Source organism: Cynocephalus volans, chromosome X (assembly GCF_027409185.1).
Source record: "Cynocephalus volans isolate mCynVol1 chromosome X, mCynVol1.pri, whole genome shotgun sequence".
NCBI lineage: Eukaryota > Metazoa > Chordata > Mammalia > Dermoptera > Cynocephalidae > Cynocephalus > Cynocephalus volans.
In genome coordinates this window covers 69,999,516-70,011,778 of record NC_084478.1, presented here as the reverse complement: position 1 = coordinate 70,011,778, position 12,263 = coordinate 69,999,516, and the positions used below count along the sequence as shown (strand labels likewise).

The following is a 12,263-nucleotide window of genomic DNA, read 5'->3' as shown; positions in this document are numbered from 1 at the left end:
AAATAGTGCCTGGCAATCTCCCATAAAGTGTTACTCCCATAAAATCAGTCTTACCAATTTTTCCTTTTGCTTCATGCTTCATTAGGGCTTGGCACAATACTGTTACTGATCCTCTGTATTAAAATTTTTGATATTTTGTTCATCGTGGGGTTTTTTGGGCATTAATTTTGATTTTTCAAAATATTGCATTAAAATATTATTTACCTTGGTTACTGAGTTTTTTGGCCCCTGAGGCAAGTACTTGCCTCACCACAGTCTAGTCCCGGCTCTGAAGTAACCTCCCAGACAAATTCTGCTCACAACTTTCTTTTGAAACGAAGGCAAGAAGACAGAGAAATTGAAACTGTTTGCAAGAGATAGCAAGCCAGTCACACCACCTGCCAGGAGAGAACCATGTTTTCCTCTTTTTCTGCTCCCGTTGTCCCTTTCCTACTATATGCAGGGCTGTCTGCTCAGCAGAAGTCCTTGTCCATTTCCATTTGCTGGCACTAAGCATGGCCACATTGCTATTGGGATGCCAGGGTTTCACTCTCCAGGAATAAACCTCAAGGGCTATTGAGCTCCTGCAGACCCTTGTCAGGGTCCTTGTGGCCCAAAGCATTCCTTTCTCTGCTGGAGTCTGTCAATTAGCTCTGGCAAAAATCAAGTTTCTTTACCGTGAACTTACCTCACTCACACACGTTTCCCTTAGAAATTATTCAAAAGAAACTTATTCTTATAATCCTTAAATGTCAGAACTGGAAGGGCCCTTATGGACCATCTTGCCTCAACCCCCCTCATTTAACAGAACATATAACTTCCTTTGCTCTATTTCCACGTTCCAAGGAATCCCCAAGGCCACTTCATAATAAAAATCAGGAGCAAGGTAAGAGCCAAGTTAATCAAAGAAATAAACTACTATGGGACCCAGCTGTGCTCAGGGATGATTGAGTCATTAGAAATGCAGCCCTGGCCTTGGGATTTGTTTATTAAGGATTTTCTTCAAGGGCAAAGAGAAGGATCTGTGGTGGCTCAACTCCAAGGCTTTTCATGGGCTGAGGTGAGACTGGAAAATGTTTGATCAGCTTTCGTCTGGGCTGGAGAGTTTTAAAGGTCCTGCTCTGAAGGGGCCTGCCTTTGCTTCTACCCTACTAATCCAGGCATTGTGAGGAAGTTGGCAAAGTTTGCCTGTGTGCCTTTTACCTCCCCCCAAAAGTGTTTCTCTGGGTCCCATACTCAGAGGATCTTACTTTCAGTTCTGAAACAAATCAAGAGAGCACTCTCAACTGTGCTAGGAGGGGCTTTGAAGGTACAGCTTCCTTCACATATCTGCATTTGTTACAAGATTCACCCTGTGCAAAACACTATCACATCTATTCCACCAGTTTGACCTCTAAATACTGTAATTTTTAGCTACATTTTACAGATGAAGAAATAGGCTCAACGTCTGGAGGACTGCCTAAGGCCATGCCACTAGTGAGGGGCAAAGCTTTGACTGTTGAGTCCAGAAGGATGTCACATCCTGTGCTTGTTCTACTAAGCCACAGCACCTCAAGGGTGCCAAGGCATGCCATGAGAGCACACAGCAACTAGCTAACAGAGGACCACAGGGATGAAACGACTGTCTTGATTTGTAATGAGTTTTAGCATTGCAGTTAACTTCTGGGAAGCATAGAACAAATCTAGGAACTTGGTTCTAGTCCCAAAGGGGAGGTTGTCCTCATGTCAGGACACTGGGACATTGAGACTCATGAGGAATTTTCCACCCTATAACTTTATGTTCTGGAAAATTTTTCTTTCAGAGTGGTGGAAGACAAAGAAATCTCAATTGAAGGATATTAGTTATAAGGAAGCTTTACTAACATATGGGGGAAAATCAGATCCCATTGTAGTTCTGGATAAGTATTTAGCCATGTGCAGTGAACACTGCGGGGGAAAGGGGGTGGCAAGGCAGAGCAATGTCCATGGGCAATACACTTTTTTCAATTTGCTTTTCATCTAAGGTAGCCCATCTGCACACTCTTAACGTGAAAGTGGCATCTTTGGGATTAGAAAGGGGATTATCAAATTAGGTATGTGATTCTGGGAAAAACAGGGAGGCCACAGGTGCCAAAACTTTAGACTATGAATTCGAGATTACTTGGACAAACCAGATTACTCAGTGATTTGGACATCATTTATATCCCTGTATCTTGGGTGCTCAGAAAATAACCCAGAATGAGATCTGGACACGAATCCAACACTGTATCACCAGTCCTGGGAATTGGATCTATTCCGTCCCTTGCCTCAGATAAATCTGTCAAGAAAATAATGACACTTCTTTTTTTTTTTAAATTTTTTTAATTCATTTTCTAGCCCAGCTTGTCGGACACCCTGTACTGGCACAGTGTAACTGCTCAGATGTATTAGGAAATACAATCATGCATTGTGCAGTTCACTGGCCTGATGGTGAGGGGGCTCCAGCTGGGATGGAATGCTGCTGGGGGGAGTAGGATGGAGAGGAGTCAAAGGAGTTGTTAGCTCACAGGTTAGTGAGCAGCCAGTCTAGAAGTTGTTTTCTAGCCATGTTTCCCACGGCTTCATCCAGTTGTCGTTCCTTGGCAAACTTCATGACCTCTTGAAGAAGGTCTCCCACACTGTACCCCTTCTCTGCTGCCTTAGCTGAAACGTCAGGAAGCTGTGGAGAGAGCAGAGCTAGCTTGAGTCACCTGGTGCTTTTTGGAGGAAGGACCCGCTGGACAAAGTGAACACCCCACAGCCCTCACTCCTATGATTCTAGGATTAAAGATCTGGAAGGAGGCTGTTGACATAGCTTTCCTTTTTCCTTGAATCTTCTCTAATGACATTATCAAAATGCCAAAGGTACTTTGCTTTTGAGCTTTAAAAACAAACTCTGAAACCAACTGTGTTCATTAAATACTTCTCACCAGATGCTGGACCTTTCGGTTATTCTGTGCTAGTCAAGGTTTGGGGTAGACATTACCCCCGCCTCCCTAAGAAAGTATGAGATTGAGGGTTAGGAGATTACCTGGGTTCATCTCCTGGACTGAAAATAATTTGGTTAAGTATTTGGTTTCTCTGGAACCCATCTAATGTAAGAAATGCAGCTATGGTGTGTGTGTGTGTGTGTGTGTGACACACACACACACAGAGAATGTGTGTATGTGTATGAATAATGCTGGCCTTCATGGGATCTGAGGAGCAGGACGAGGGTGAGGCAAGTGAGGCACTGAGGGCATAAAATTTAAGGAGACAGGCACTTTCTGGGCACTTGTAGGACCTGTGAGTTTTGGGGAGGAATATAGAAGTCATAATGAGACTAGTTTTAAATTGTTTCTGGCCAAAGACAAAATGGGTCCATGACACTTCTATTACCTCAAAGGGGAGGAGCTCCCTTTTTCTTTTTTTTTCTCTCCAAAGTCCTTTGGGGATCTTAAAACTCAAAACGTAAGACTAAAAAATCACTCCCCAATGTTTTACCAAATAGTTTGTTGAAACAGTCACTGATAAAATGAGCAAATCTCAATCTCCTCCTCTTGGTGGAAATACACAGGCCTTGAGGTGTCCACTGCCCCACTTAGCTAGTGGTTCAGCACTTCTGTGTCTTTTTATGAGGTGAAAGTATTTCATGAAGCACATGGTACAGAATAGACTTGAAAAGAAATTGGATCAATCTTAGGCTCTAAGTACAAGGCTGCCTCCCCGCCTCTGCCCATTCTAACCCTCTTTCTACTCTTGGTTTGATGCATTCCTTACCTTCTCCAGTTGTCCGTCATCATCTCCCATGAAGTAGAGCATGGGCACATTAAACTGGGAGGCTGCAATCCACTGCAGGACAGCCTGGAGCTGCTTCTGCAAGTTACTTGTAGAACACTGATTATTGACGATGACTTCAGGCCCAGGAGAGTCTTGATTGTTCTGTGACATCTCACCATCATGACTACATCTGGCCAAGTTTGCTTGTTCTTCCAATTCAGCAAGGGCTGCGCCATTGCTGCTATACTTAGCCATGATAAGGCACAGCTTCATCACAGATTCTACCAGCTGATCTATAAATTGCCAGCTCATTTGCTTCATCCCCCTGATAAAGTCAAGTTCTTGATTGTCCTGGCATTGTTCTTCCCCTCTGTTAGATCTCTTGGACACAGAAGCTGCTTTGCTTGCCTTCTCAGAACGCTTGTTCTCACCTTCAGATAGATCATCACAGTTGAAGGGGCTCTCACTAAGCAGTTTCTGAATCAGCGTTAGAACAATGTTTGACATATCCAGCTTCTCGGAGTCCAGCTGTTGATTTTCCTTTAGAGAGGTGGATGGTCCAGGAGCTCCGTGAGTTTCTAGATGTTTCATTGACATTGCTTTGGCACTTTGGCCACTTCCACACTTTTCATACTGGGCACTCTGAGTCAAATAGTCCATGGTAGAACCAGGACAGTCTTCTTTGCATGTATCTTTGCCCTTGGCCTGCTGAGTCAGATGGTACTGGATCAGCATAAGGGCAGAGACAATTAGGTCCTTGGCCAGTGAATCTGTGGAAGGGCTGATCTTCTCTCTTTTCTCTTCTTTACTGGTACATGCTTTGGTAGTCATCTTACCTTGGTTTCCTTGCTTTTGGTTCCACATGGTCAGGCTCTCCTTGAGAATGTGTTCACCAACTTTCTCAGCACTGGTTAATGACTTGCATGGGTCTGGCTTCGTTTTGCCTTTGTCCTTCCCCTTCATTTCAGCTTTCATGGCTGAGAATTCAAGACTCTGGTTCTTGCATTTAGGATCATGGGACCCAGCTTTCAAAGATGCATATGACAGACTTTGAGACTTAGTCTCCTTCTTCTCGCCAAGAAGGGCACTAACCAGGCGCTTCAGTATGGCCTCCGTGATGTCAGCAGCATTTTGTTTTCCATGGTTGAACAGATTCCTCTTGAGAGCCGAGACAAAATCTGAGTCGGTCATCAGGACTCCAGTAATATTATGCAAGTTTTTCATGCAGGAATCAATCAAATCAGACACAATTTCCTTGGTGTGCTTTAACAACACTCTCTTCAGGACCACACAGGCTGGAATTGGCTTGCCAGAACTGTGCACTTTCAAGGTCTTCATAACGGAAACCATCATGTCAGATGCTACCTGATTTGCATAAACCATGAGGCCTTTGCTGATAGAATCTGCAAAGTCTTTGCTATCTCTCTGGCACATCTGCTTGTCTCCACCCTTGTTCTTGTTGGATAATTCACTATACAGAAATGTCCTCTGGTCACCTTCCCTACACTCCTCCCCATTGCCATTCATTTCTGCAGAGGTCGCTTCCACAGCATCATGGGCCATTTCAGAAGCAATCTTGCTCACAGCACTGTGGGGGCTGTTTTTTCCTTTGTCCCCATGGGGTGGATAGATTGAATGATGAAGGCATTTGCTTCCACCTTCTAACTTCTCCTTGATTTCCTTACGGGCCATCTGGTTTACCAGAGAAGATAGTCGGTTGACATAGAAGGAAAGGTCATCCGTGGAACATTCTCCTTCAGGGGAGATAACTGCCCTCTGGGTGCTAGGAGACTTGGCTGGAGGAGTCGAAGGACCTTGGTTATTGTTGGTGTTTTTGGTTGCTGTCATTTCTAGATGTAGGCTTTGAGGTCCGTTGGCCACATAATCCATGTTCAGCTGATTGGCATAGACACTGTAGCAGTTCCCAGAGGGTATTTTGTGATATTCGCCATCTGTGTTTCCTATCTTATGTTTACAGCTAGAGGCTGAGGGGCTCAGTGCGTGTTGGAAACCCAAGGCATACTTCTGGAGATCATTGAGAAGCCAATTGAGGACACTCATGGGATCAGAGGGAGTTTGTTTGAAAAGGCATACAGATCCCTCCATCTGAAAAAAGAACATCTAGCTATAAGAGTTTGGGTAGGCTACTTCTTTTCCCCTTATTTCATTTCGTAGATATATCTTCTAAATTGCATAGATTAGGGACTTGACCTTTTAGAATTGGCATGGGAACATAACATTCAATTATATCCATTAGTACACATGTAAGCAGAAGTGGCAGCAACGAAAGCTAACAGTATATACATTTGTACACTTAACTATATACAGGTTGATGGAGTTTGGATGTGTTATCCCCTCCAAAACTCATGTGGAAATTTGATCCCCATTGTGACAGTGTTGGAAACTGTTTGAGTCATGGGGGTGGATCCCTCATGAATGGATTAGTGGTCTGCCTAGGTGGGGAGAGTAATGAGTGAGTTCTCGCTCTATTAGTTCCCTTCCCATGAGAGCTGGTTGTTTAAAAGACCCTGGCACCTCCTCTCTCTCTCTCTCTCTCTTGCTTTCTCTCACCATGTGATCTGCTTGTACCCACTGGCTGCCTGCCGCTTTCCACGATGAGTAGAAGCAGCCTGAGGCCCATGCCAGATGCAGCTGTCCCAGAATCATAAGCCAAATAATTGTCTTTTCCTTATAAATTACCCAGTTTCAGGTATTTCTGTTATAGCAACACTAAACAGACTAATACACGGGTGTTATCAATATGCTTGTCAGTTCCATATGAGTATGTGTGTTTATTTCAATGTGTGAATGTGACTGTTGTGTGTGTATATGTACATTGACATAGGAATTCATTTGTGTGAACATCTCAACAGATGTGAGAATGTATCAGTCTGTATTGTTAGTGTGTGAAAATGTGCCAGTATGTGTATGTGTGTGCGTATGTGTGACCATGTGTAAGCATGCGTAATAATGTATTTTGACATTGTTACCCATTGTATATATTTACTGTATAGGCCAAAATGTGCATACTAGTATATCTATTTGTACTTGCATGTGTCAAAATATGAGTGTGTATGTCAGTATGTCTCTGACTATAAAAATGAGCAAGTGTCAATTTGAGTAGTCTATGTATATGTTTATGATATAAACTCACTAGTATGTGTCATGAAGCTATAAATTCATTTATGTATATTAAAGCAGAAATTTACACATTAACATACACATTCATTAATATTATAATAGATTGATACATTATATTAATATAGTATCTATTGATATATTATAGATTAATCTATTATAATATTAATGAATGTGTGTGTTAAAATATGGATATGTGTAAGTAGGTGATTGTATAATGACTGTGTACATCAATGAATTGGGTGCCAATTTATGCTATACTTATATGCTATGTCAATGCTTGACAGTGTGTGTGTCGGTGTTGCACATACCCTGGCATTTGAGTATGTGTGTGAATACATGAGTGGGTATGTCACAGCATTCATGTCAATGTGTGTATCAATGCATACAAACGATTGTGAAAGTGTATCACTTTGTGTAAGTTTCTATGTGTGTGTGTCAGCATGACTGTGTATGACCATACATGTCTTTGCATAGACATGTATATTAATATGTATGTATGCCAATACCTGAGTCCATATAGTCACTGTATTTTGATCAAGGCTAGAGTGTGTTAATGTGAGTGTATATTTATACATTGTGTGTAAGATGGGTGTTTATGTATACTACATGTTGACATGTCACTGCATCAGACTCTATATATGACTTCGTATATCTTTGTATATGTGTGTAAGTCCTTGTATATGAATAGATCAATATATTGAGTTTGATATATCAATGCTTGTATGTGTTCCTCAATCACATGTAGCCAGGCCTGTGTGTATCATTACTTGTATAAATTATCTTTTGTTAATGTATGTAAATGTATATACTGATGTGCGTGTCACTTTGTATAAATTTATATGTGTACATCTATGTCTGTGACTGTGTATGCCCATGTATGGGTATGTGTATATGTATTATGTACACAGTGTGCATTCATCAGTAAATACCATTGCCCTCTTTGCCCCTCGCCTTGCTTCCTCTCTTCTCTTTTCACTGAATTCCTGGAAGTGTGAGGTCATGATCAGGTTGACAAATGGGCTTAAGTTACAATCAAGGAGATCTGCATTGTGTGTAGGAAATATGGGCTGCTCTGTTAAAAATAAACACCAGGTATAATTTATGCTTTTCTTAAGACTCCAAAATGGAGTTGGCCACCCCCAACTAAACCCAAAACTCTTTGGAGAATGTTATGTAACGTTTTTTCCTTGCTCTCACTATAAAGGTCTCTGGGGTCAGAAATGATGTTTTGGTTATTACTTGTTAGCCTAGGGACACAGAACAAGAAATATTGGATTCTTTTGTGCTAAAGCCAAATATCTTGTCCCAATACCAGCGACTCCAGGCTTGTAGGGATGTGGGGGTGACTTGTTGTGTGCTCCAATGCCCTTCCCAAACCTGGAGCCTAACATATAATTTGGGATACTTACACAAAAACAAGAGGATTATGTATGAGACAGTAGTGTGCAAATCTAATTGTTTCTAACTTTAAGTTACCCAACAGCCTGGCTAATCTCTTAGACAACAGAGTGGAGACTAGGCACTCAAATTCTTGGTTGTTATGGATTTTCTCTGCTCCGTATCCCTCCTTCTTTTCTGTTGGATGTTGGGCAATATAGGGCACACAAGTCCATTACAAGCCAGCAAAGAACATTGCAAAAGATCTTGCTTATACACCCACATCTTTGTTAGGGTAAAAATAGCAAAATTCTGATTGGAGTAGGTACCTGAAAATCAGGAAAGGGCATTCTGAACCTCTGTGATTAGTCCCATTATTAAATAACTGGGTGTTGCACTTACTGTGGCCCTGAACTTAGGCCTGTGTTCTCTAGAATGTCATAGTGTTCAAACTAATGGGCCTGTTTGACCATAGTTTTCTTACCGTCTCTGAACCAGAGTCCTCAGACTTAGCATAAAGTATGGTTATTATTTGTGATAATGAACATGCTAATAATATTGATTTGATCAACACACATTGTGTACAGGTGATGTTAGTCAATGTTGTACCCCCTAAAATATGTATAATCCATTGTGCTTCAATTAAAAAAAGAACATTGGTCTTTTGTAATTAGAAGTGGTAGAATCTCAGAGGCTAAGTATACCTTAGACTGGTCTTGCTTCTCAGTGTCCTTGATCACGATAATCTCTTTTTCTTCCAGAGTCTCCAGGTTTAAGTCACCTTCTGAGCTGCAACCAGCAGCACCCTATGGAATTAAAGGGCGAGATTCTTATGAACAGATGCTTTTTGAGATTTCTCCAAGCTACCCCCCTAGGCTACCACTTCATGAATGTCATGTTTCCTATTATCCTTTTTCTTTCTGCAGGAGAGGTAGGCTTGTAATGCTAGCTAGTCTTTGAAGAATAAGACAAAGTTCCCTCCACCAATTACTACTTCCCCCTCCGAAGATGTTTACAAAATCATCAATCTCAAGGACCATATTCCATTAGTCATCATCCTTTTAGACAGGTTTTTTAAAGAACTTTTCTGACAGCTATCTTCCATGTTTTAGTTCTTTCAGCCCTACCATCAACTTAAGTGGCTTCTAAAATGAGACTTTATATCAAGAGTGACAGTAAATTAGGAACCAGGGATCCTGGGATCATGAGAATGATGGCTTTCCACCCTCTGCCACAGCTTTTCCCTTTCCTCATACTTGACTGATAACCCTTCTCAGCATTTTCCCACCCATTCCAACTCTTAGCAGAGAATACCCACCTCGGAGTCTTTATCTTCCACATTCAGGGTAGACACATCGACAAAGCATATCTGTATCAAATTAGGAGGATGAATTTAGAATAACTCTAGAAAAGGCTATTATTTCTCTTTCTGGGAGATGACAACAACAGCACTTACCTCACAGGATTCTTATGGGGATTAATTCAAGACAGTGCATGCAAAGCTTTTAGCGGAGTGCCTGGAACTTAGTAAGTACAGAGTAAATCTTAATATTGTGAGTATTAAGCAGACAGAATCTTAGCATTACTCTGTTTCTTAAATGAGAATACCAACCTGTCAGATAGAGGCCCAAAGTACAGTACCTACATGTAGTAAATGAGAAAACAGAGAAGAGAAGCAGCTTTTCCAAGTGACACAAACCCAAAGTTGAAGCTTGTGTTAGAATCCAGTCTCCCTGGCTTCTAGTTTAGGGTGCTTTCTACTACACTAGTGCTTCTCAAAATGTGATATTTTTACTGTTGATGATGTAGAAAATTTTAGGTGGTACATGTATAATCATTTCTGTGTTTAATAAGTGCATTTTTGTTGTGCATTGGGGAAAATACATACTAGAACTCCAAACCTGTGCTATTATTGGTAATGCTTAGGGTGATGGTGATTTTTAAAACGTAAGTTGATTTTGAAAACATTGCAAAAGCACATATTAAGTAAGTAATAGTATGAGTGGTACTTGAGCATGATAAAAAATATGAAATATTATGTAAATCACTTGAGGTTTGGGAAACTGAGCTTGAAGTATTTTGCACTCCCGAAGGGTCCCAGTGTAACTTACTGATAGTTAGGTGACGTTATTATGACTTAGGTCTTAAGGAATAGGGGTTAGTTATGAGGTAACCACTACTCTTCCCTCCCCTGTCTCCTCCCTAGCCCTCCCCTCTCCACCTCCCTTACATCACTCCTCACCCTGCCCCACCCTTCATTTATCCCTGTATCATGCGTGAGTGTGTTGGCTATGACAGACTTTACTGAGCTTGGTTGCTAGGAGAAGTCACAGTATCACCTTGCGTTAGTTTATCTTGGGCCCCAGGATATCTATACCCATATGGCATTTTTTTCTAATTTTTTGGTAGGAGTCCTTTTGTATCTTACCACTTTCCGGTCTTGATCTTTCTGTCCTGTTGGGCTGTAGAGATCTACCTTGCACACGCCCCTGCGGCTGCGTAACCAGTCAATATCATCAGACATCTGGAAAGAGAAATAAAAGAAATCTGAAATGCTTATATAGGGTTTTTAGAAACCGGGTCAGTTTGGATAAGAATCTCTGGAGAGGGTCCTGAACCCATCTCTGTGTTTTATATAGGTTTAGGCTAGGAGCTGGTAGGATGAGTAGTGGGGAAGGACACTGAAATGTTTGAACTTGATGCTCAGGATCATTATCTTTTAGCAAAACCCATAGTCTCCTTCAATTTAGACTCCCCACACCAAGTATTTGGAACCATGGGAGTATCATACTGACTTGGGAGAACATCAGTCAGGAAAAATGGTGGACCAGGGAAGCAAATTTAAAAAGAGGTCTAGAGACTGTAGGGATTACATTTAGTGATTTACTTCTACCCAACTTCATTAACTAAATATCACCTGTCTCCACATTTCTTTACCTACTTTCGGGCACCTTCAAAGAATCAAGCTCACCTCATCCCCCTCTAACTTAATTCTATCTAACTCTAGTCCAACCAGAGTCTCATTACATTGAAGAAAGTGAAATTAGATAAACAGCTGTAACACGTCACTCAGGGTTATTGGAAAAGACTAAAGTAATACCAGTAGCGTAAATAAACAGCCATTTTAGTTAAAACAACACATGAGATTCCAACATATAGAACAAGGTATTGAATGCTGAGAAAACTCAGTCTAATAGCCATAAATATGCCAAGACACAAGTCTCTGAGAGAAAACCAGACCTGATCCTATAGAATCAAGTTCAATTTTATTTTGAAAAGAAAAAATAATCTCTGCCAACTTACTTCTACAACCTTCCCCTGTCCCCCATCCCTACAACCTCCCAACTCAGCCTGGAGCTAAAAGGAAATGGCAGAAGCCAGTGATTGATTTTTGCTAAAAAAAAGACCTCAGATTTATCCTCGCAAGACACAGTTAAGAGCTCAGTAGACTTGTTTTGGTATCTGGGGCTTGAATTTGGTTTCTTTTTAAAATTTATCAAGAGAAATCCTTTTTGCCAAGTATTAAAGAGCTGTTGAATTCCTTTTTACCCTATATATATATTTTCCCCAAGCCTCTTTCAAAATTTAGACCTCCTTTTTCCTCTAGCCCTCCAAAATAGTCTCATTCTCTTCTCTCCCTTCCTCCCTCTCGCTTCCTCCCTCACCTCTCTCCCTTCTCTTCCCTCCCTCCCTCTCTCCCTCCCTTCTCCCTCTCACTCTCTCTCCCTCTTATTTCTCCCCACAACATTTTTATAGCAGCTATCCTTTCACATGATAATACTACTTTCCTACTCTTTACCATCCCTGCCACCCCCACTCCCAAGATATTTTTGGGCTTACCCTTCAAGAATCTCTATGAAACCTTGAAAAATTATAGGAAAAGCCCCCCCCACACACACACCCTCAGAAGAGGGAGTTTCTTTCCTTTTTTTCAAGACCTAGAAAACATTGGCCTAGAAAAAAAAGGAGAGGCATAGAGGTCCCTCATGTCATTTGGATCCAGCCTCAGT

General features: G+C 41.4%; 1 protein-coding gene across 1 annotated transcript; it reads right to left on the bottom strand.

Annotated features, from left to right (window-relative positions):
• Positions 1-2,500: 2,500 nt before the first annotated feature.
• Positions 2,501-10,777, bottom strand: LOC134367539 (A-kinase anchor protein 4-like). The gene is made up of 5 exons (XM_063084280.1): positions 10,682-10,777; positions 9,572-9,622; positions 8,958-9,059; positions 3,736-5,841; positions 2,501-2,656 (listed from the first exon to the last, which is right to left on the bottom strand). The coding sequence occupies exons 1-5, from the start codon at positions 10,775-10,777 to the stop codon at positions 2,501-2,503; spliced, it is 2,511 nt and encodes an 836-aa protein (XP_062940350.1).
• Positions 10,778-12,263: the final 1,486 nt, after the last annotated feature.

Bases quoted from the DNA above. Each gene is read 5' to 3' on its own strand.
- LOC134367539 (XM_063084280.1), bottom strand. From the start codon at position 10,777: ATGTCTGATGATATTGACTGGTTACGCAGCCGCAGGGGCGTGTGCAAG. The intron at 5,842-8,957 runs GTATACTTAGCC...TTCTTTTTTCAG, and splicing joins AGAAGCAAGACCAGTCTAAG to ATGGAGGGATCTGTATGCCT. The intron at 2,657-3,735 runs GTAAGGAATGCA...CTCTCTCCACAG, and splicing joins ATGACGGACAACTGGAGAAG to CTTCCTGACGTTTCAGCTAA.